Source organism: Anomaloglossus baeobatrachus, chromosome 5 (genome assembly GCF_048569485.1).
Source record: "Anomaloglossus baeobatrachus isolate aAnoBae1 chromosome 5, aAnoBae1.hap1, whole genome shotgun sequence".
In the NCBI taxonomy this organism is placed as follows: domain Eukaryota; kingdom Metazoa; phylum Chordata; class Amphibia; order Anura; family Aromobatidae; genus Anomaloglossus; species Anomaloglossus baeobatrachus.
The window spans coordinates 324,021,956-324,047,270 of NC_134357.1; the positions used below are offsets into that span (position 1 = coordinate 324,021,956).

The 25,315-nt window shown below is 45.5% G+C and overlaps 1 protein-coding gene across 1 annotated transcript in view; it reads right to left on the reverse strand.

Moving 5' to 3' along the window:
* Positions 1-6,323: 6,323 nt before the first annotated feature.
* The window catches only part of LOC142311396 (protein 4.2-like), a 45,322-nt gene continuing 26,330 nt past the window's right edge, over positions 6,324-25,315 (reverse strand). The window contains exons 13-17 of the mRNA XM_075349779.1: positions 23,284-23,444; positions 14,091-14,363; positions 8,478-8,632; positions 8,272-8,405; positions 6,324-6,724 (exon numbers count right to left, since the gene is read on the reverse strand). Coding sequence (XP_075205894.1) covers positions 6,556-6,724; positions 8,272-8,405; positions 8,478-8,632; positions 14,091-14,363; positions 23,284-23,444 — 892 coding nt within the window. The 3' untranslated portion in view covers positions 6,324-6,555. The remainder of the gene's footprint in view (positions 6,725-8,271; positions 8,406-8,477; positions 8,633-14,090; positions 14,364-23,283; positions 23,445-25,315) is intronic.

Below are 25,315 nucleotides of genomic sequence, written 5' to 3' on the forward strand. Positions count from 1 at the left end.
AAAAGAGGAAAAGCCGCCGGAGTTTAGAGAACAGCCATGCAGTGCCGCGCCAGTGATCGGGGAACGGTGAGTATGAGAGAGGGGTACTCCATTCAGTCACTCTGGTGATTAGCGGTCACCGGTGAGTCCTCCACGGGTGACCGCTAATCAGGACGCGACACCCAGATACAGCCGCGGTATGACAATGAAGTCGGGTGAAGTTCACCCCAGTTCATTCTCTATGCGCGACTCTGTCTGCTGTCAGCGGGTATGTATCTATGACATTGTGCATCACAAACACGCATAAATTCACACGGACAACACATACACATGTCAGTTATTTCTCTCACGCATAAACAGACAACCAACAAGCACACACGGCTAGCATTCGGCATTCACACAGATAGCACACGGACACAAAAAGGGGCACAAAAACGGAAAACGGACCCGAAAAACGGACGTAACACACGTGCGTGTTTTTTCACGGACGTGTGAAGGGGGCCTAAAATTGTGCAAATATAAAACAGGTAAAACATTTTCACTTTAGCTTGATGGAATGGATGAAAAATATGGTGGAGTCCCAATGTACACTGGTCAGTGTACCGCTCACTGATATTTAACATCTTCCGTACTGAGCAAAATTTCTTGCCACCCTAATTCTGATAGGGTGCACAACAGGTGCAATTATTTACAAGAAGGAGTCCTGGCTACCCGTAGTCCTGTGGCATAAATGTTCATTTAACCATGATCAGGTCAACTTTGAAAACCGGAGAAAAACAATTTACTGGGGACTGCTTGGCTCCTGACCAGCCGGTCTACGGGAGTCTTCCCCATCTATCTGGGTTCATTAATCTTGTACATGCAATACATGGGGTACTTGGTGGGAAGCGAGGACTGGTTCTGGACACATAACTGAATCGGACCCTGCTTCAGTTTCAGCCTCCTCCTGCCGATAAAGTCCCACATCCAGGGCATACCAGCCCCGCTATCCCCTGTGCCGTGTATACACAACCCGGTCTCCCGAGTAGAGATTCTGTCCCGGATGGTCCCACTGGAGGTGGGATTCAACATCATGCCGGGACACAACCACTTCTTTGCACAGCCCTGGCTCCGAAACGAACCCCCACCCCGGTTCAAGATCAAACAGGGTCACAGTACTTCTATGCAGCGGACCTCGCTCTGATGGATGAGACTGGCAGGCCTGCTGCTTAGCTGCTAGGTTTCCGGTCTCCACCGCCCACTTTTGCTCCTGACGCTGCCGCTCCTCCGTGGCCAGCTGCGCAACAGTGTCTGGATAGGCGGTCTCCCAGTTGAATTGAGACTGTTCCTTTTCCCACACCAGACCGGGCATGGGTTCTCTCGACGTCTCTATGCTTGCCTCTGTTCCTGGTGGCTGGTGGGTTTTGGATGGGTCTTCGGCCTTTTTAGTAATGGTCATCGGATCCTCCGTGACCTGGGGGATGGTCACTGCTTCTTCAGCAACCTGGGGAGCGGTCGCCGGCTCTTCTGTGACCTGGGAGATGGTCACCGGTACTTCAGCAACTGGTGGGGTGGCTCTCTGGTCCTCGGCAACTTCGATGGGAGCCGCCGAGTTTTCATCGGGGCACGGCTGGTGGTGTGAGGGATCCTGGAGGGTGTCACCGGTTGTAGTGGTGACTGGAGTCTCAGTCTCCTCCACCGAAGACCCTTCCTTCGACATTTCTCCATCCATGATTTGCGGCAGTTGTTCCTTGTAGGCCCGCATGGCCCCCACCATCCCAATCATGGACGCCCTCCAGTCATGAATGTCACCCAGCTGAGATCGCCGAAGCTCCTGAGTCACCCGGTTCACTTCTTCCTCCATCTCCCGAACACTCCAGAATATTGGGCGCACCGGTGTACCGCCTTGATGGCCAGGGTATGCCATGGCTGACACCCTGCACCTCTGGTGGGCCTGGTACGTGCTCTCTTGTGCTCCTCCAACTCTCGACTTTCTCACTCTTTCTTTCTCTTCCAGTCTCTAGAGAAATTGGCTCCGCCCGCATTCTCTATTAGTTTAATTTCTTCTTCTGGACCATGGGAAGGGGCGGGCTTAGGGTTTCGCACCACTTTTTCCTGCCAACCCACGAAGGGCGGGCACACCCTGGCCACTTGTTGTTTTCTAATGGCCGCTGAGGTGTAACTTTTTCAAGTAAACAGTCCACAACTAGATAGTCCATAAGGCGCACAGTACCCGGTTAAAAGGGCACGATATCCTGTTCATGACGCCAAATGTTGCACCCCCGTGGGGCAGGTGGTTAAACTACTCATTGCGGTGGCTTTGCCCAGTTCCATTGCCCCGACGCGTACAGTAAATGGTGGGGGAAGCGGGGTATTTGGGGAAAGTTTGTCGTGACGCCACCTGTGGTATGCGGCCAGTAGTAGCCGCCACTGCAGAATTCCTCGCCGGAGCAGGTGTTAAGGCACCCGGGATGGTGTTGCTCCCCACAGGCGGAGCGGGCCCCGGTTGGATGAAGAGGGGAGGTGATGGCGGTCGAAACCTAAGCGCTGGACGGCAACGCCGGTAAGGACAAGCCAGCACAGTCTCTGCGGGTTCAAGGTGTACTTTACTCACAGCTTCAGTCGCCAGCCCAGTAGTTCTGGTCACTGCCGTGATGGGCTCAGGTTGATCCCAGATCCGTGGGAGGTCAGAACCGTTGCGGTAGTCTGTGGGCCCTTCCTCACTGCGCTTTTTAGTGTGGGTCCTTGTGGCTTGAAGCACTTAGAGTCCCTTCTGTACTAGGTAGAGTACTGTTCCCTGTGCCTGGTTACGAGTGCCCCCGGGCTCGGTGGGGTGTGTCAGATGCTACACGGATGACCATACCAGTACGTGTAGCTTGCACCTGTTTAAACCCGGACGTCTGAAAAAGGGGCTTCAGACAAATTTGTGAGCAACATTTGAGAGAAAAAAGCCATTTGTGTTGATAGAAAAAGTAAGATCTTTGAGTTCAGGTCATGAAAAATGGAGCAAAAACAAGTGTTGCGTTTATAATTTTTTTCAGTGTAATTTACAGTATGTACTTAAAGGGAACTTGTGAGGTGCAATATACAACCAGAATCACGAGCAGTTCTGGGTGGAAATTTCCAATCCTTGCCTAACCGTCCCTGTATGTAGTAGCATACATAAAGAGATCTTTAGAAAAAGTATTTCTAAAGATTTTTTATGATATGCTAATGTTGCGGGCGGGGGCCGCTGCCGCTTCTCTGGGGTCCCGCTCGGATCCGAGTTCGCTGCTGCGGCTCGAGTGGTGACCGCACCCGGGCTCGCACGGCCGTCCTTCCTCACAACCATCGTAAAGGGGGTATTTATAGGGGATTTTGTCTGTGATGCCACCCGTGGGTCGCGGTGAGGGATGGTGACACCGCCGCTGCCTGGTGATTGGGCGCCCGGGGCTGGTGGAACGGGTCAGCTAGATGGAATTCCCTCCACGGGTAGGGGAGGTGTAGTCCCGGGGCCCTATGTCGGTACACGGGAGTGATGGCTGCTGGAGGTGGTGCGCCGGGTTGGACCGGGGGTCCATGGTGTACTCACAATTCAGTAATTTCACATAAGTCCAAAGTCCAGTAGTAAACCAAGTTGCCAGTGAGCGGCTGCCATTGGAGGGTGTATTCGGGTCCCACACCCTGGTTAGTGAACAGGTGTCCCTTCCTCCTGCACGTTATGTTTGCCTCTCCTGTTGGACGACTTCGCATGGAACGGAGAAGTCCACTCCCGGTTCTGTATGTATTTGGGAGCTGTGGCCCGCGAAATCTGACCCTTGGGGTCTCTGTGGGTTTTGACGGACACCCTATCCCCCGTGTTGGGCTTCCGTTTCGCTCTCTGGGCTTCAGGAGAACAAGGCCTGAAACCTCGTCCTCTGGTGATGAATTAACAAGGGGCATGCAACCTTTTTTGTCCTAGGGTCCAGGCACCCCGACTTTGAACGGCCTCCCGACCGGATTCCCGCTGTCGGCTCCGGCGGGCTACAACCCTGCCCCGGTCCACTTTAGGTTTCCCGCGACCGGATCTCCATAGCCTGTGGCCCTGCTCACTGTTTGCCACCTAGCCGGGTAGTCCAAGGGCCCCTACCCCTGACTACACTGCACAGTCTCCACTTGCCTTCCACTCACTACTCCTCTACACTTCAACTTGAACTCCTAAACTTGTCTCAACTGTGTTCCAGACTCAACTCAACTCAAAACTGACGTGTTCCCGCCTCTGACACCTCAGGACCCCTAGGTGTGCGTTCTCATCCACCTGATCCCGCCCACTGGTGTGCCCTTATTATCATGAGGGGGTGGCTAGGCTTTTATGGCTGTGTGTTGTACCTGAGTGTGGGTTCTTGGTGGTGACAAGGAGGATGTACACTTTTGTGACTACCTGGTTTTGCCAGGGCGTCACACCAATGAAGCCAGGGACTAGTCTCAAGGGCATTAGTGCCTGTGCTCATTCTGCTCTCTTAGCATGGCAGCACACCCACAGGGGCGTGCTAACATGCTATTCAATGCCCATTACCCAGCATTATCAGCGGTGCTGCATGTATCTGTGTCCGTTCTCACCGCTTCAGAACGCCGTGCTTAGGGTCAGTGTGAATGATCAGAATGCCCGCCGTTAGGTCTTGCGCACTATGAAGCTGGGCAGGATGTACGTGTCCCGTCCCGGCTTCAGAGAGGTCTAGTGCGCATGGCCAGAAGTGCTGAGATGTCTAATCATTTGCACTTACCCTAAAGCTGGCGTCTAAGCAGTGACAATGGACACAGGTACTCGCGTCACTGCTGATGTAGCTGATGTGTAATGGGTATTGAATAGCATGTTAGCACACCTTGCATGCCTCTCGTGAAAAATATAACATTACCGGTTATGTGCACTAGATTCTGTAATTGGGCGTTGATTCAGGGAACTAGTCTGATTGTCGTATATGGAGTCGGGAAGGAATTTTTCCCCTAATATGAAGCTTACTGTCTGCCCCAAGATGGTTGTGTCTTCCTCTGGATCAACATGTTAGGCTTTGGGTTGAACTAGATGGGCTTAAAGTGAACCTGTCAAGTTCCATATGCCTTTTAACCTTGGAGCAGGAACATGTGTGGTCTAAAAATCCCTTATTGTGTAAAAGCAAAGTATAAAAAAAGGTTTATAATTTCCTTTTTCCCTATGTTAATAAGCACTGGGACTAGTTACAAGGGCGTTGCTTTGCCCAAACTAGTCTGCCCTCTTTCTGTGGTATCATGCCCCTGTGTGTTATGATCCGGAACCATGGAAGACCACCATAAATCATCGGTAAAAGGTGACAAGAGCATTGGCAACTAATCTGGCCGCCATCCCCTTACTAACCATCAACACTAGAAGTAGCCGAGGGGTGAACTAACATCCTGTGCACAGCGAACCCAGCCGGAGAACTAGCTATCCTAAAGGAAGGAAAGATGAATAACTCTCTGCCTCAGAAAATAGATAAAGAATAGCAAGCCCCCCACATTCAAAGACTGCGGTGATATAGGAGAACACAATAAACAGATAGATGATAGGATTAGCAAAAGGTGATGCCCTACTGACTAAATAGGACAGGATAGGAAAGGGACTGATGGTGGCCAGAGAAAAACCCTACAAAAATCCAAAAAAAACCCTGATAGTTCAAAAAGCCCTCAGATCGCTAGATATGAACTCCATCCTATACCAGGCACTCTTGTCATACCAATGAACAGAAAGCAGGAACCATTACAAATTCAAGAAGCAACAAACACATGGACTAATAGGAGCAATACTCCAAACATAGCTGCAGGGAGCTTCCCAGCTAAGCAACTGAGAGGGAAGATCCCGGCATGCAAATAAACTGAAAACACAGAACCACAGAAACCACAGAAAAGACAACTCAGATAAGAGCAAAAAGAACCAAACAACAAATAAAGAGCCAAGCACTTATCTGGGGTAGATGTGGTCTGGAGCAGGAAGAAGCAGGCTGGTGAACAAAGAACTGACATCCGGCATAGCCTGCTAGCAGACCAGGGTTTAAATAGGCAGAGAGTTAGCAATGGAAACGCCTATTGCTCAAAACACCTGGTTTCTGTCCAAACCATTCCTGGCCACAAGAGGGAGCCTCACAGCAGCAAAAGCATAACTGACATTCACAACACCTGTAGGTGCGATACTATGATTTAAATGATCCAACCTCACCGCCGGCTTGTGGAAATCTCACACACGGGCACGTCTCAATTCTGGCTTCAGACACGCTCTGCGCATGGTCGGAAGCGCAGGAGATTTGTAGCCCACACATGTCCCTTCTGCTAGGTTAGAAGGCATATGGGATCCGATAGGTTCACTTTAAGTCTATCTTCAACTTTAAAACTATGAAACAATTTTATTAGCACCTCAGTCATTTATTGACATAGATATAAAAGCCATAGGCAGCTATATTATAAAAGCTGACTTTCACAACTTAAACTGAGTATGTAAATATTGAGAGGAGAGGTCAGGTACTTTGGTGTCATGTATGCACAGTAGGAGGTACATACAGCAGCCTAGGTCCAGGGACACAATGTAAAAGCTCATATAAAATATTCCCTATTCTTCGGTTCTCTTCGTCCTCACTTGAATGGCAGAATATCAGCTGGGAGAACGTCTATAGCTTGGCTGCTCATCACATCACAGAACTGTCTGCACTCGAATCTGACATGGAGTTTTCGGGCACCACTTTGGCTTGGAGAAAAAGTGATGGTGTAGCGACCAGTGGTATTTGGGTCAATAGTTTCACATCTAAACAGGAAAAAAATGTAGGAAATGTCATCAGAATATTGTCAGACATAGCCGGCTGCTGGAAAATGCAAGAACATAAGCCGAACATTGAGTCTCGCCTTAAATCCTAATGGTGCTTGATCTTGTATTACTTTTTGTCTCCAATGTTATACTTGTTATATCTTGAAAGACGTGTGACACCGAGTCTTCCATGTTGTATTCTTAGTGTATCGCCATATGGAGGCACCACATGGTGGTACACGGAATACTGTATGGAATTGTGTATAACTTTTCTGTGGAGTAACCAAATATAACAAATCATTCCTTATTTGATGGCTATGGAATTCACTATAAGTCAAAATCCAGGTTTCTTGAATGGGATGTTTGCAATAGCTGCTCATTATTTGCTTTGTATGAGGATATAATAGAATTAACTAAAAAAAATAATTGCAGGGTCTTCGAAACAGTAGGCAAAGATTGCTTTGGTCCAGATGCCATGGAGGACAGCCCAGACATTGGACCAGGGCTGCACTGGTCTGTATGCTCAATTCTAACATATAGGAAACAATTATAGGACATTCTTTTGGGAATGAAGGCTTCCACTGAAAAACATGGAGTCAAATAAAATCTGTTTTAGATCCTATGGGAAATTCAATCCTGAATAAAGTGGGCACTCCTGGCGACGTGAAACGAGATTTCCATTATGAGGTTTCACTGTGTGATATGAATAGCACCATTATTCTCTAAAGTGTATTACATGATGGGCCTTTAAATTAATCAAAAGTGAAACCCTGGTGCATCAAGTTGTCCCATGCACCCTAATGGCTGGAAAGCCCTAAATGAAAAATGGAAACCTTCGAATTGGGCAGAATAATTGACTAAAGGCGGCGTTACACGCTACGATATAGCTAACGATATGTCGTCGGGGTTCGTGACGCACATCCGGCATCGTTAGAGATGTCGTTGCGTGTGACACGTCCGAACAACTATTAATGAGCAAAAATACTCACCTTATCGTTGCTCATTGACACGTCGTTCATTTTTATAATGTCGTTCCTCCTTCTGCGCGCCGGTTGTTCATCGTTCCTGAGGCAGCACACATCGCTACGTGTGACACCCCGGGAATGACGAACACAGCTTACCTGCATCCCACCGGCAATGAGGAAGGAAGGAGGTGGGTGGGATGTTCCGGCCGCTCATCTCCGCCCCTCCGCTTCTATTGGGCGGCCACTGTGTGACGTCGCTGTGACACCTAACGTCCCCCCCTTCAGGAAGAGGATGTTCGCCGCCCACAGCAACGTCGTTAGGGAGGTAAGTACGTGTGACGGGGGTTAACGACATTGTGCGCCACTGGCAATGAATTGCCCGTGACGCACAAACAACGAGGGCGGGTGTGATCGCTCTTGCGATCACACGATATATTGTAGCGTGTAATGCCGCCTTAAGCTTCATATTATCATGAAACTCGGCTTTAATATTACATCTAGGGTGATGTGTATTTTTTTGGCTTTACAAATTAGAATTGCGTACAGTATTTTCTCTGTCAGACAATGGCCAGATCTGCATACCTGTATACTCTCTCCTTGTGTATAAGGCCTTTTCCAGATACTGTTATAGTGCAGTTCTCTAGATTCTCCTCCAGTGGGTTTGTGACACTGACTGTGACTGTGATGAGACAGTACTGTATCGCCTCTTCTGCCATCTGTAAATATGTGGAGGATTTAATATCTGAGATGTCCACATTATATTGGTATTCAGAACAACTGTTTCATACCTGGATTATAATCTTTGGTTTGCTTATAATCAACATCTTGCTCATACAATGTGTGCCGATCACGTCCTTAACAAGGCCAATGAGTCTGACCACCTTGTTTTTTGATGGGGAGACTGCATACTCCAAGTGATGAATCTGAACCTTCATTGTGGTATCTGACGGCAGACAATTGTAGTTGTGGATAAAAAGTTAATACATATAAGAGTAAAAAATTAATTCATCATGAGAAATGGTCAATTATGTAATTTGGTAGGCTTTGGAATCTGTCATCTGCATAAGAACTACCTTATTATAACTTGCGAAAATACAAAGTGCATCTGAATAAATTAGAATGTCATCAAAAAGTTAATTTATTTCAGTAATTCAATACAAAAAGGGAAACACGTTATATAGAGTCATTAAAATCAATGTGATCTATTTCAAGTGTTTATTTCTGTTAATATTGATGATTATGGCTTATAGCCAGTGAAAACCCAAACGTCATTATCTCAAAAAATTAGAATAATTACCACAAAACAACTGCAAAGGCTTCTTAAGTATTTAAAATGGCTCATTAGTCTGGTTCAGTAGGCTACACGATTGTGGGGAAGACTGCTGACTTTACTGCTATCCTGAAGGCAGTCATTGACACACTCCACAAGGAGGGTAAAGGCCCAGTCACACACAACGACTTACCAGCGATCCCGAAAACGATGCGACCTGATAGGGATCGCAGGTAAGTCGCTGGGAGGTCGCAGGTGAGATGTCACACAGTCAGATCTTACCAGCGATGCAGGAATGATACAGGTCGCAGTAGTGACCTGTATAACGATCTCAGCAGTCACTGTGACCCTGTCACACAGTGTCAATCACAGCGATGCGTTCTGCCCAGCAGGACATCGCCTTTGAAGAAAATGGCCTGGACCATTCTGCAACGACCGGCGACCTCACAGCAGGGGCCTGATCGCTGGTAAGTGTAACACATAACGAGATCGCTAACGGGATCGCTACTGCGTCACAGAAACCGTGACTCATCTGCGATCTCGCTAGCGATCTCGTTATGTGTGACAGTACCTTAAGCCACAAAAGGTCATTGCTAATGAAGCTGGCTGTTCACAGAGTGCTGTATTCAAGTATATTAATGGAAAGTTGAGTGGAAGGAAAAAGTGTGGTAGAAAAAGGTGCACAAGCAACCGGGCCAACCGCAGCCTTGATAGGATTAAGTTCCAACTTATCAAGCTATTTTGAGGGTCATCAAATATCAGAAATTCCAAATAATTCATCAAATATCAGAAATTCCAAATAATTGATAATAATAAAGAATTTAATGTTTCTTGAGAATTTGGGTCATTTGAATTATTTGGAATTTTTGATAGGATAAAGAAAAGGCCATTCAAAAATTTGGGGAAGATTTACAAGCAGTGGACTGTTGCTTGAGTCAGTGCTTTAAGAGCCAAGCCATGCATACGTATCCAGGACATGGACTACAACTGTCACATTCCTTGTGTCAAGCCACTCATGACTAATAGACAACACCAGAAGCGTCTTATCAGAGCCAAAGAGAAAAAGAACTGGACTTGTAGCTCAGTGGTCCAAGGTGTTGTTTTCAGATGAAAGTAAATTTTGCATTTCATTTGGAAATCAAGGTCCTAGAGTCTGGAGGAAGAGTGGAGAGGCCACAATCCAAGCTGCTTGAGGTCTAGTGTGAAGTTTCCACAATCATTGATGGTTTGGGGAGCCATGTCATTTGATGGTGTAGGTCCACTGTGTTTTATCAAGACCAAAATCAGCGCAGCCGTCTACCAGGATATTTTAGAGCACTTCATGCTTCCCTCTGCCGACAATCTTTTTGGAGATGGAAATTTCATTTTCCAGCAGGACCTGGCACCTGTCCACACTGCCAAAAGTACCAATACCCAGTTTAATAACCAAAGTATCACTGTGCTTGATTGGCCATCAAACTCACCTAACCTAAACCCCTTAGAGAATCTATGGGGTATTGTCAAGAGGAAGATGAGACACCAGACCCAGCAATGGAGACGAGCTGAAGGCTGGTATTAAAGCTATCTGGGCTTCCATAACACCTCAGCAGTGCCACAGGCTGATCACCTCCATGCCACGCCACATTGATGCAGTAATTCATGCAAAAAGAGCCCCAACCAAGTATTGAGTGCATTTACTGTACGTAATTTTCAGTAGACACCAACATTTCTGAGTTTAAAATCATTTATTCAGTTGGTCTTATATAATATTCTAATTTTCTGAGATAATGACTTTTGGGTGTTCATTGGCTGTAAGCCATAATCATCAACATTAACAGAAATAAACACTTGAAATAGATCACTCTGTTTCCCTTTTTGTATTGAATTACTGAAATAAATTGATATGCTATAAACTGATGATACAGTGGAACCTTGGTTTAAGAGTAACTTGGTTTGAGAGCGTTTTGCAAGACAAGAAAAGCCTTTTACAAATTTGTAACTTGATTTAAAAGCAATGGTTTGCAAGGAGAGCAAATACTTACCGTGCACACTTCCGGTTCTCACCACACTTTGACCCTCTCTGGAGTTACATTTCTGTACATATGTACTGCATACTGTATACCATTGTACAGTATATACTATATAGCATTTCTATCAATTTGCATTTGTGGATACAGTATTGTACTCTTTTTTTTAACCTGTACAGCACATTGCTTATACTGTACCTCTCGCACACCAACAATTTTATAGTAAGCTAACGTGCAGTGTAATTTGCTTTATATGTTTTTTACTGTACTGTACAGTATTTTGTATTAGTGTACTGTAATAATTTTATATAAATACAGGACATTATTTTCTATTAATGTAATAAGTTTGTATAAATACAGTAAATATTTTTGGGTTGTGGGACGAATTATCTGTGTTTCAATTATTTCCTATGGGAAAATTTGCTTTGATATGAGTAACTTGGTTTAATACCAATCTCCTGGAACCAATTATGCTCGTAATCCAAGGTTCCACTGTATTCTAATTTATTGAGATGCACTTGTATTACTCACTTCTATAGATATAGCAAGTGTAAGGCTAGAACTACATGGCAATTTTCAGACCATGGCTAAAAATATCTGTGCTACTTGTCTGTGTCTTACTATTGGGGGAAAGTCACAGTCACACTCAGTATTACAGTTTACAATGGCAAAGTAATGAGTAACCCTTCACCAACGACCAAGGTTTGGATTTTTTGCAACTGTAACGTGGCAGTCGCGGTAGGTCAAGAGTCACAATGTCAGCCCATTGACAATCAATAGATACGTTGTAAAAATGTGACATTATGATGACCTTTATGTTGTACCAAACTGTAACCTTACACAACTATATAATAATAGCTATGAGGGCCAGACTTAAGGTCCAGTCACACATAACGAGATCGTGAACGATTTCGCTACTACGTCACACTTTCTGGATCGTTTATGAGTCGTTGTTGAAATCGCATGTTGGGTGTCACACATAACGAGTTTATGAACGAGCATGCGTCCCGTATAACGATCTTTCAAATCGCTGGGACCCTGTCACACAGCAACTATGTTAACGATTCTAATCCCATTAGGGGCGTAGTAAAATGCAGTGAGTCACGTAGGCGTGCATTTGCGTCGCATTTTCCATACCCCCCCTCCGCTTTCATTGGCGGCCAATACTGCGTTCTGATTGGGGGCGTATCTAGCGGTTAAATTTTGGATCGCGTCACCCTTTGTCACTTCTTTTGCGCTTTGCTTTGAGATAGAACCTGCGTCTCCACCCTGATTCCTTCGTCCATTGTACCCGGTCGCTTTGTTGGTGTGTTTTTCGGATCGAAGCCGCACCTGCACCTGGAGCTAACCAATCGGTGCAGAGAGGGGCGCGGAAACGGGGACGCAACAACACGCCTTCGTGCATCTCATCTAGGTCGTCAACGAAATCGTTAATAGGGTGTCAAACATACAGATTCATGCAGCCCAGCAGGACTCCAACGAGCCAGAAATGGCCCAAGCTGTTCGGCATCGATCAGCGATTTCGCAGCAGGGGGTGAATCGTTGGTACGTGTCAAACGTGACGAGATCGCAATTGAAGTCGTTCTTGCGTCACAGAAACTGTGACGTAGTAACGATCTCGTTTACGATCTCGTTATGTGTGAAGTGGCCTTTACTCACGAGAAGGCCATAAGAACCCCCTGTGGATCAAGAGTCTGAAAATGTTAATATAGGCAAAGAGTGAAGCCGATAAGTCCTAGAAATGCTCAGATATAGCAGGTGTTTAATGCTTTAAGTAGTAGCGCAATTTTTTAGGCTAAGTTTACATGAGCATATAAAAAAAATTGTCCAGAAATGTTGGACAATTTTTTTCTCATTTGTCATCCATATGCAATCCATTTTATCTACAACAGCAGTTATTAATAATGTACACAACTAAATAGTTTTCAGTGTTAGGCTATGTGCGCACGTTGCGTACAGTCACTGCAGAAATTTCTGCAGCGATCTGAAGAGCACATGTGCGCTTTAGATCGCTGCAGAAATGTCCGTAGTGAGCGCCGATTCCATGCACTCTGCCTGCAGCTCCTGCTATAGACAGAGCAGGAGCTGCCGGCAAAGCGCAGGAAAGAAGTGACATGTCACTTCTTTTTACGCAGCGCTTCGGCAGTAGCCGAAGCGCTGCGCTCTTAAACGCCACGTGCGCACGGCCCCTGCACAGTCTCCATAGACTGTGCAGGGGACGCAGGACGCATGCAGTTACGCTGCGCTACAAAGCGCAGCGTAACTGCATGTATTTGCGCAACGTGCGCACATAGCCTTAAAGAATTGCAATGTATCTATAATATTCGAATGCTATAAGATAGCTCCACATGACATCCGATTTTTCTTTTTGCGCACCTATATACTTTAATGGGTGTTTCTCATCCAAAGAATGAAAGAAACGAATACATCCTGAATTTTTTTTTTCACGCTTGTGAAAAACAATGCTCATCTTCACTGCTCAATTGAATAACAATGATCTCAGTGCTCTCCGTATTTTCAAAGACAGCACTTGGACCAAAAATATGGTTGTAAAAACTTAGCCTTACAGACAGGGGTGGTTAGTACATTCTTTTCTGTCAGCTCCGATTTCCTTAAACCCTAATTTATGGGAATCTGTCACCATATATCAGTTCATAAATAGATGCAAGGTTGACCACAAGGATGTACATAGTGATTGTACATATTAGAATAAGACTTTCAGAGTACTATTTAGGGGTACAGTATCTTGAAGGACTTCTAGGGCAAAAGTGTTATGAGTATGTTCAGGTAGAGTTTTTTTGAGCAGATTCAACTCCAAAATGCACATTATAAACCACTTGATATACTCTTTGTATTAACTTTCTATTGATTTTAATGGGGATTTCTCAAAAATTATCATGCAGAAAACTGCATTATTTGCATGTTTCCATTGAAATCAATTGAAATTTTAAAAGCAATGTAAACCAACCGTGTGCGATTTATGTCTTTAGGGTCTGATGACTGATTTCCTTGATTTTTCAGTACTTGAGAAAATCATCAGCACATACAGTATATGAGTGAGAATGATAAGAATGTTTCATAAGATCTTACCACTTGTACATGTCTACTTCTTGTCGAGTAGTTACCTTCTTTTCCCTGTAGAGACAATTCAGACTGTTCTTTCCAGAAGTATGGACAACCAATCCCATTGTCATCCAGATATTGAGCATAGAGAAACATAGATACGTTCTTCTTTATCTGGCTGTGGTTTGTCACTCTTATGGTAATAGGTATATCTTGCCCAAATAAGACTGTATCCAATGTTTGGATGCTGAGGGATAGGAGGTAATCATCATAAGCTTGATGCCTGGAGTTGTCTTCTGCACATTTATGGAATTCCTCCCAGTGGTGACTGGACCCTGCCAACATAGACATCTTTTTACTATTAGTCTGGTAATATTTGTTAGTTCTGTATAAAAAGTGGACATATATAAAGAATATTCTTAAATCACCGAGTCTGAGCTGAATCCATTACACTTCCGATGTCTTCTACTTTGCTGTTATCTACTTCTCCATGGCTGTGTAGTTACATCTCAAAATTCACCCATCAAACACCATCATATTGTCTTCTATACCATTGTTAATAACTTGAGTTATTAACGTGATCACATCTCTAGTTATAAAGGACCTAAAACTCCCTACTTATCCTAAATCAGAAGCTTTCTTTCCAACCTTTCAGAGATTTGCAAGCCTAAACTATGGGACACTGCAGAAATTGTTTCAAGTAAAAGGACAATCCTTCTTACATTTTGTACCAAAATGTTCAATGACATTTTGACTTCCATAAAAATACAAAATCAAATTTCCACTGAAGTATGGCTCTGATGACTTCTGAGAATTTCATATTGATTGCACATGGACAGAAATTGGAAAATAGCAAGATCCAGAGTTGTTTTACTCCACCTGTTCATTAATTTAGTTTGTATTATTAATTACATTTTGTTTAGAATAATTCTCCAGCTCTCTGAGGTGTGAACATTTCAATTCTGTACCACCTCGCTGTTTTCTGACACCCAAGTCATTTATTGTTTAAGAGGTTTGTCACAGTATAGACACTGATGAAAAATTGCTAAGAAAGGCCATCAACCAGGCTCAGACTGGCCCACTGGAAAACCAGAGAATCCTCCTGTGGGCCCCTTTGTAGTAGTAAGTCATTTACCCCCCCCCCCAACATAATCAGTAGTTCCACAATACACTTGTTTCCCTATATAGAGATAAAGGAAGCATCTCATCATTCATTTCACAAAGTACTTAGTATGTTATTATATAGAAGCATAGTTAAATTTGTGAAAGTAGTATTTGCCTGTAGTTGATCAGTTGACCCCCACAGTTAAGGGGGCTTTACACGGTAGCGATATCGCTAGCAATTTGTAGCGATAGCGAGCGTGTAAGTACCCACCCCGTAGCCAAGAGGGAAAGAGAAAGGACCAGTGAATCAAGGGATAAATCACCCAAAAGTACTTTCCCTAAGTATTTGCCAAAAACATGTCATAAAAATAGGGTTATAGCATTTTACCTTGAAACATGTTCAAAGTGCTGGCAGGCAGGCTGGTGATGGTGGGCGGGGCCTCGACGCGAGTTTCACCGGGCGTGGCTTCGTCAGGAGGCAGCCTCTTGGCTATTTGGCCCATGTATGCCATATGACTGTTTAGTGTCTAGCAGCCATTTTCCATCTGCTGGTGATGCTTGTGCATATGTTTGTGTCTGGCGATTTTAAGATTGTGTTCGCCACTGCTGTCTGTCCCTATGTCACGCACATTTCATTAAAAAATTCTTGTATTTCACTATACATTTGTTTTGGTCTCTTTTCTCACCAGCGATCTTCCTTTTACCTTACTTACTAGTATATTTGATCACTGGGACTTTTTTAGGTTTTGTGCTCTTATTGAGACCCTCCCTCTTAGGGAAGTTGTAGGTTTACATCTGCTTTAAATTTAACCTGTCAAACTCAAGAATTTAATGTTGTTAATTCTAGTAGATTAGAGCCTATGAATTTGACTCTCCAGACGTCATACACTTGCCTTGCTCTCATCCCCAGTGTGATCCCTGAAGTGTCTCAATGGTGGTGACTCACATAGCAAGACACTGTTCCACACTGATGAAGGGCAAGCACTGTGATCACTGGTGAACATACTGCCGGTGCAGCTGCACCGGGGCTCAGAGGCGAAGGGGGGCCCATGCAGGGTGGTTAGTAATGAGGGCAATCTGGCCAGTTGTTCGGAGCCCGAGGCTCTGGAGGGCCCATGGTCAAATTGCCCTCATTTATCGTAAACGTTATGCCAGACAGGGAGCAATCCTACTGCTCTGCTGCACAGTGCAGGCAGTGGAGCCACAGGAATCCAGCCCTGTGGCTAGAATGGAGTTGATCCTGTGAGGTGATGATGTCACTGGAACGGGCAAGGCTTCCTCCTCCAGTGCGGAGCTAATCCCAGCTCTCAGCGTTGTGCTGTAGCTGCTGAGGCTTTGGAAAAGTCACACTGAGAGGACTTAGGGGCTGCACCAAGGAGCGAGGGGCTAAGGGTGAGTAATGGGAGGCAGTGTTTTTTTTTTGGGGGGTGGGTCCAGGATAACTGGATGTTCATACATGGGGCTGCATATTGGGGAATTGTACAGTAAAGGGTCTGCATATTCAGGAATTGTACAGGAAAGTTTCTGCATATTGGGGAATTGTACAGGAAAGGTGCTGAATATTGGGGAATTGTACAGGGAAAGTGGTGATTTTATATACATTGGGCTGGATGGGGAAAGGGTTGGTCTTGTATATGTGTAAGGCTGCGGACTGGGAGGCTGTACAGGAAAGGGGGTGATGTTACTCGCTTGGGCAAGGAGAGGGTGATGTTACAGTTGCTAGGGGACATGCGTGCTAGAGGCTGCGTGCTGGGGGCTACCTGCTGGGGGGCTGCATGCTGGCGGGCTGAGTAGGGAAGGGTTAGGTTTACTTGCTTGGGGCTGCAAGTTGGGGGCTGCATCGGAAAGGGGGTGCTGCTGTGTGCTGGGGAGCTGTGTGGTAAAGGGGGTGATGTTACATACAGGTGGCTGGATAGGGAAGGGGGTTATGTTATACGCAGGGGGGCTTTGTGCTGGGGGGTCTGCATTGGGAAGTCGGTAATGTTACATATGTGGGAAGGGGGTGATGTTATGTATGTATTGAAGGGGGTCATGTTTAGTATTTGGGGAAGTCCTCCCCACCCTACAATTTGTTATATGGTCTTCAGTGTCCTCCCCACCCCACAATTCATTATATGGCCCTCATAGAATTTTCTCCACCCCACAATTCATTATATGGGCCACAGTATACCCCCTTCCCACAATTCACTATATGGCCCTCATAGCATTCTCCTCACGCCACAATTCATTATATTGTCCCAATATGTAAGGTACGGTAATGTACATAACAAGAGAGGGCACAATGTAATATATAGATATATACATTAATATCTATATTTGTCGCCATAAAATGGAGGGGGGTGGCCAAGCACAATTTCTTTCACAGGGGCCCCAAGCTGCCAATGTCCGCCCCTGACTGTGATACAGCTGTATGTAGTTAAGTGTCTGGCTTGATCCTGTTGCAAGGCTTGCTAAAGGATTGAACATTGCATTATAGAGTAGCTGCCTCTCCTACGCCTTGGTGATACTTGCGAGATCACAAGCATACTTTTCTGTCATGAAAAGCCTTCACCTTTTGAAGTTGCCTGCATCTCTCTACAAATCAGATTCTGTTAGATTATGAGGGTGACTAAAATAAAAAGGGCATTTTGACGCGAAAATAACATCAAACTGAGAAACATAAAATGAAGACTTAGTAAGTCTTAAGAGTTTCAGCAACTGGTTAAATCCTTTCTATAGGCTCCATTTGAGAATGTTGATATAGCGATAGTTAATAAATATATATATAGTTGATAAAGCGATATAGTGACTTCTTTGATTACGACACCCCACTGTCAGCCAAATCAGCTATTCGATTGCACAACTTTCCCTTTGGTAGACTCATGGATCATGAGGGGGCCACTGATAGTCCAAGGCTATAGAAGTAGATTCTGCAGTGATCAGTTGTTTGGCTGGATGATTTCCCCTTAAAACAATCCCTTTTAAACAGGGCTTCATCTCTTCTACCACAGAATTATAGGAAATGCTTTAAAGGGAATCTGTCACCTGGATTTTGCCACCTAATCTAATAGCAGCATAATCTAAAAAGACAGAGACCCTGATTCCAGCGGTGTGTCACTTAGGAAATGTGCGTATGACGTCTTTTTCAGGTGCACATATTCAACAGTCTTTTGTTACTTTTTTTAACTGCTTGGAATCTGTGAAGTGTCGTGGGCGGAGGAGGGGACGTTGCGCTCTCCCACTGCTCGGGTCCGGCTGCTGCTGCTGCTCGGTGGTGGCTCGAGCGGTGGGCCGGATCCCCGGGACTCGAGCGGCGTTCCTCGCCCGTGAGTGAAAAGGGGATTTGATTGTGGGGATTGGATATTGTCCGTGACGCCACCCACGGTTGTGGTGATATTGGTGACACCACCGCTGCTCTGGACAGGGATCCCGAGAGCGATGACAGGGAGCAGCCTGGATGTTAGTTCTCCCCTCCGTGGGTAGGGGGTTGGATGTCCCGGGGCCCGGTGATGGGGTAGGGATGGATGGCAGGCGGGTTACGGGGCCTGGTGAGGTGCAGGGTCACGGGGGCAGTGCTGTGCCGCACGGCACGGTGGTACTCAGCCAATGATGAGGACACAGTTCTCGGTAAAACACACGGCTGGATGGACGAGTCCCACAGACGGCTGCGGTGTTGTTTCTCCCGGCAGGTTGATGGTGACTGCCTTTACCTGCACCTGTGTACTGTAAACGGTTCCAATGGGTTCCCACCGGTAACCCGCTCCCCAGCTTGGATATGGGCTGGAGGAGCCCCTTTTGCCCGCAGGCTCTGGCCCTGGGAACTTTAGCCTTGGCGGTGACTGTGTTTCCCTCTCTCGGTTGGACAGTTGCCTTCTGTCAGGACTTGGCTGCTGGGAAACCCAGGAGGTTCCCTTCGCTAACGAATTTGGCAAATTCACGGCCACTCCTAGCCTTGCCGGGTCCGTAAGCCCCTGCCAGATGGTGCTGGCTTCTCTTTGCGTACCGGTCCGGTACCGCCGGGACGCCGCCCATCCACGGTCCTTACGGTAGACTCCGATAGGCCACTCCTGCAGACGGTCACCACCCGGTCACACCCGGACCAACTTCAGTCTGCTCTACTACCGCTTTCCTTCCTTCCACTTTCAACTCTCAAACTGATCTGTCTCCTTTTCCCGCCTCCAGGACTGTGAACTCCTCGGTGGGCGGGGCCAACCGCCTGGCCCACCCCCTGGTGTGGACATCAGCCCCTGGAGGAAGGCAACAAGGGTTTTTTGTCTGACTTCGGTGTGCCTGACCGGGAGTGTGGGGTGTGTATGTGTTGTTCTCTGTGGCCCCTGGCTTGTCCAGGGCGCCACAGAAGCATTTAGAAGAAGCTTGTTTATTCTTTGGGCTGCTTAGTTTGGAAGCCGCCTGCTCTATATAGATGATAGTACAGGGAAAAGATGGTGGCAGCAGAGTTGACGCAAAAATCAAAGGCAACGATGTCAACAAAGCCACTTCAAGAAAAAGAATCATGGCTTTTTTTCTGAAGTAGCTTTGTCAAGGAAAATCTTATCTCCACCGTTGAAAATAGAGGTTATATCTGGTACTTTACAAAAAAAAATCAGTCAAAGCACTACTAGGCAGGTAGTTACTACCTACTTGCCTGCACCATTGTTCGCCAACACAGAGCAGTCACAGACCACTTCTGCCAGTGATTCTGTGTCTCATCCGTCTCATCCGCTCTGCTCTGTTGACAGGTGTCACTGTCAACATCATGCTAATTGATAGCCAGCTCCCCCAGTTAGGCAGCAGGAAGCTGGCTGTCAATCAGCATGATGTTGGCAGTCCCACCCTGTCTACAGTGTGGAGCGGAATAGATGCCTTCTCTATGTTGATGAAGCCATTGTATTGCCAGCAGGAATGGTCTGTAACCCTTGTGTGCTTGCAAAGAACATCACCAGGTACAACAGGCAGGTAGGTAGCAACTAGCTTCCTGTAAGTGCTTAGGTACTTTTTTTTCCTCAAAGTCCCGAATATACAGTTAGGTCCAGAAATATTTGGACAGTGACACAAGTTTTGTTATTTTAGCTATTTACAAAAACATGTTCAGAAATACAATTATATATATAATATGGGCTGAAAGTGCACACTCCCAGCTGCAATATGAGAGTTTTCACATCCAAATCGGAGAAAGGGTTTAGGAATCATAGCTCTGTAATGCATAGCCTCCTCTTTTTCAAGGGACCAAAAGTAATTGGACAAGGGACTCTAAGGGCTGCAATTAACTCTAAAGGCGTCTCCCTCGTTAACCTGTAATCAATGAAGTAGTTAAAAGGTCTGGGGTTGATTACAGGTGTGTGGTTTTGCATTTGGAAGCTGTTGCTGTGACCAGACAACATGCGGTCCAAGGAACTCTCAATTGAGGTGAAGCAGAACATCCTGAGGCTGAAAAAAAAGAAAAAATCCATCAGAGAGATAGCAGACATGCTTGGAGTAGCAAAATCAACAGTCGGGTACATTCTGAGAAAAAAGGAATTGACTGGTGAGCTTGGGAACTCAAAAAGGCCTGGGCGTCCACGGATGACAACAGTGTGGATGATCGCCGCATACTTTCTTTGGTGAAGAAGAACCCGTTCACAACATCAACTGAAGTCCAGAACACTCTCAGTGAAGTAGGTGTATCTGTCTCTAAGTCAACAGTAAAGAGAAGACTCCATGAAAGTAAATACAAAGGGTTCACATCTAGATGCAAACCATTCATCAATTCCAAAAATAGACAGGCCAGAGTTAAATTTGCTGAAAAACACCTCATGAAGCCAGCTCAGTTCTGGAAAAGTATTCTATGGACAGATGAGACAAAGATCAACCTGTACCAGAATGATGGGAAGAAAAAAGTTTGGAGAAGAAAGGGAACGGCACATGATCCAAGGCACACCACATCCTCTGTAAAACATGGTGGAGGCAACGTGATGGCATGGGCATGCATGGCTTTCAATGGCACTGGGTCACTTGTGTTTATTGATGACATAACAGCAGACAAGAGTAGCCGGATGATTTCTGAAGTGTACCGGGATATACTTTCAGCCCAGATTCAGCCAAATGCCGCAAAGTTGATCGGACGGCGCTTCATAGTACAGATGGACAATGACCCCAAGCATACAGCCAAAGCTACCCAGGAGTTCATGATTGCAAAAAAGTGGAACATTCTGCAATGGCCAAGTCAATCACCAGATCTTAACCCAATTGAGCATGCATTTCACTTGCTCAAATCCAGACTTAAGACGGAAAGACCCACAAACAAGCAAGACCTGAAGGCTGCGGCTGTAAAGGCCTGGCAAAGCATTAAGAAGGAGGAAACCCAGCGTTTGGTGATGTCCATGGGTTCCAGACTTAAGGCAGTGATTGCCTCCAAAGGATTCGCAACAAAATATTGAAAATAAAAATATTTTGTTTGGGTTTGGTTTATTTGTCCAATTACTTTTGACCTCCTAAAATGTGGAGTGTTTGTAAAGAAATGTGTACAATTCCTACAATTTCTATCAGATATTTTTGTTCAAACCTTCAAATTAAACGTTACAATCTGCACTTGAATTCTGTTGTAGAGGTTTCATTTCAAATCCAATGTGGTGGCATGCAGAGCCCAACTCGCGAAAATTGTGTCACTGTCCAAATATTTCTGGACCTAACTGTATCCTTTAAAATGTCGTGTGCACATACCTGTAGCGCCCCTGAACCCATGAAGGCACTACAAGGTGCTGCATCCTGTCAAAGAAGCAGGGCCTATCCCCAGGGACCTGGAAGACCAGTGCCGGTAACAGCAAAACACATTATAAATCCAGTTTTTCCCCTATCCCCACAGACTGGTGACAGACTATAAACGGACCCAATGGATGGCCACCCAGGGGTGGAGCTGATCCAGTCCACTAGACAATGACCAGGTGGGAGGGGACAACAGTCAGTTAGACAGTAAATGGAAGTGAGAGGAGACGGACGTAATTGCACTGACACGGGAGTGTAACGGTGACCTGAGGGCCCAGGCGTGTGGTTGCCGGTGGAGTATGGCAAAGTACTCCCGGAATAGCACCGACGGGGCACAGAGCCCTAGGTCAGGAAAACGCTCCAAGCAGACCTGATAAAAATCTGCACAGTAAGGGGAGCATTCAGGACTTCACTGACCTTAGAAGTCCAGGGGAACCAGCAGTAACAGGAGAACCAGGGACCGGAACCAAACACCGACTCTACAGAGTTCACACTGCCCGCCGTACGGACCAGAGACTGAGAGACAAACAGGAGGGGCCTTCCAGATGCTCCAAGCCACGGGGACCCACCAAACTTAAAAAGGTGCAGGGGAAAGAAGCCACCAGGTCACCAACCGGCACTGGGACTAAGGGGACCAGAGGTGAATACCAGCCTTCCTCCGGGTACCATTTACAATCTACTGTGAGTAAAGAGAACCAGCTACACAGCAACCCCTTGTGTGGACTACCTTCTTTCCGCGCCTAACACCATCACCAACTCCCTGGGGCCCTGGTCCTACTTGTGGAGGGCCAAACATCCAGGCTGCACTCAGATCAGCCTCAGCGGAGAGACTGTGCAGTGACGGTTCCATCACCATAACCACAATCCGCAAGTGGCGTCACGACATAAACTTTATTAACTATCCCTCTGTAAATAACCCCTTTTTAAAGTGACTCCCAGGGTCACAGAACTGGGCAACATCCACCCTGTGACAAATCCCAGTAGTACACTGCCCGGGACCGAGTGCCCCATAGCCCTGAGCGGCACATACCCATACTGGTCTGTTTCATGTATTTTTGATAAAATCACAGTTTTATCAGCAGAAGATTATTACTAGATGACTGGTAGAATTGCTGGTATGTAGTTCTCAATTATCTGTTTATAAGTGGCTCCATCATTGACTGGCAACTTTCTGCCTATGCACAGTGTACACAGAAAGCTCCCAATCAGAGGTGTTGGTGGGTTATACAAAGCACAACATTCAAGGAACTGGTATATCTGCAGGAGATAAATTTGTGATTTTATCAAAGCTACAGCAAGTGTCCAAGTGAGTGATACATGACTGGAATTAGGTCTCTGCCCTTACAGCATACTGCACTCAGATGCGGTTACCCTTTGAATTTGTCTGTTACATTTTTTTTATATCTCTTTGCAGAAAACGGAGATACTCACATTCTTGAATATCACTGGTTAAAACTTCCACTCCTCGGAATCCATTGATGACACCAAGCTTGTGGCTCTGAAGCTGCACATAGAGCCTCCGCTCACCGACTTGAGTTGGAGTGAAGGTTAGGGGGTACAATATGCTGTCCCCCGGCAACACATCTTTGCATCTATAAAGTAGATGAAGCATAAGTAGTTATCATGTCTGTATATATAATCCTACGACAGGATATATATATATATATATATATATATATATATACAGTTAGGTCCAGAAATATTTGGACAGTGACACAATTTTCGCGAGTTGGGCTCTGCATGCCACCACATTGGATTTGAAATGAAACCTCTACAACAGAATTCAAGTGCAGATTGTAACGTTTAATTTGAAGGTTTGAACAAAAATATCTGATAGAAATTGTAGGAATTGTACACATTTCTTTACAAACACTCCACATTTTAGGAGGTCAAAAGTAATTGGACAAATAAACCAAACCCAAACAAAATATTTTTTTTTTCAATATTTTGTTGCGAATCCTTTGGAGGCAATCACTGCCTTAAGTCTGGAACCCATGGACATCACCAAATGCTGGGTTTCCTCCTTCTTAATGCTTTGCCAGGCCTTTACAGCCGCAGCCTTCAGGTCTTGCTTGTTTGTGGGTCTTTCCGTCTTAAGTCTGGATTTGAGCAAGTGAAATGCATGCTCAATTGGGTTAAGATCTGGTGATTGACTTGGCCATTGCAGAATGTTCCACTTTTTTGCAATCATGAACTCCTGGGTAGCTTTGGCTGTATGCTTGGGGTCATTGTCCATCTGTACTATGAAGCGCCGTCCGATCAACTTTGCGGCATTTGGCTGAATATGGGTTGAAAGTATATCCCGGTACACTTCAGAATTCATCCGGCTACTATGTCATCAATGAACACAAGTGACCCAGTGCCATTGAAAGCCATGCATGCCCATGCCATCACGTTGCCTCCACCATGTTTTACAGAGGATGTGGTGTGCCTTGGATCATGTGCCGTTCCCTTTCTTCTCCAAACTTTTTTCTACCCATCATTCTGGTACAGGTTGATCTTTGTCTCATCTGTCCATAGAATACTTTTCCAGAACTGAGCTGGCTTCATGAGGTGTTTTTCAGCAAATTTAGCTCTGGCCTGTCTATTTTTGGAATTGATGAATGGTTTGCATCTAGATGTGAACCCTTTGTATTTACTTTCATGGAGTCTTCTCTTTACTGTTGACTTAGAGACAGATACACCTACTTCACTGAGAGTGTTCTGGACTTCAGTTGATGTTGTGAACGGGTTCTTCTTCACCAAAGAAAGTATGCGGCGATCATCCACCACTGTTGTCATCCGTGGACGCCCAGGCCTTTTTGAGTTCCCAAGCTCACCAGTCAATTCCTTTTTTCTCAGAATGTACCCGACTGTTGATTTTGCTACTCCAAGCATGTCTGCTATCTCTCTGATGGATTTTTTCTTTTTTTTTCAGCCTCAGGATGTTCTGCTTCACCTCAATTGAGAGTTCCTTAGACCGCATGTTGTCTGGTCACAGCAACAGCTTCCAAATGCAAAACCACACACCTGTAATCAACCCCAGACCTTTTAACTACTTCATTGATTACAGGTTGAGGGAGACGCCTTCAGAGTTAATTGTAGCCCTTAGAGTCCCTTGTCCAATTACTTTTGGTCCCTTGAAAAAGAGGAGGCTATGCATTACAGAGCTATGATTCCTAAACCCTTTCTCCGATTTGGATGTGAAAACTCTCATATTGCAGCTGGGAGTGTGCATTTTCAGCCCATAATATATATATAATTGTATTTCTGAACATGTTTTTGTAAACAGCTAAAATAACAAAACTTGTGTCACTATCCAAATATTTCTGGACCTAACTGTATATTTATATATGTGTATATATATATATATATATATATATATATATATATATATATATATATATATATATACTAGCTGTACTACCCGGCTTCGCCCGGGTTAATAACTGCTGTTAACAAAATGGAATGTAATAACAAAAAT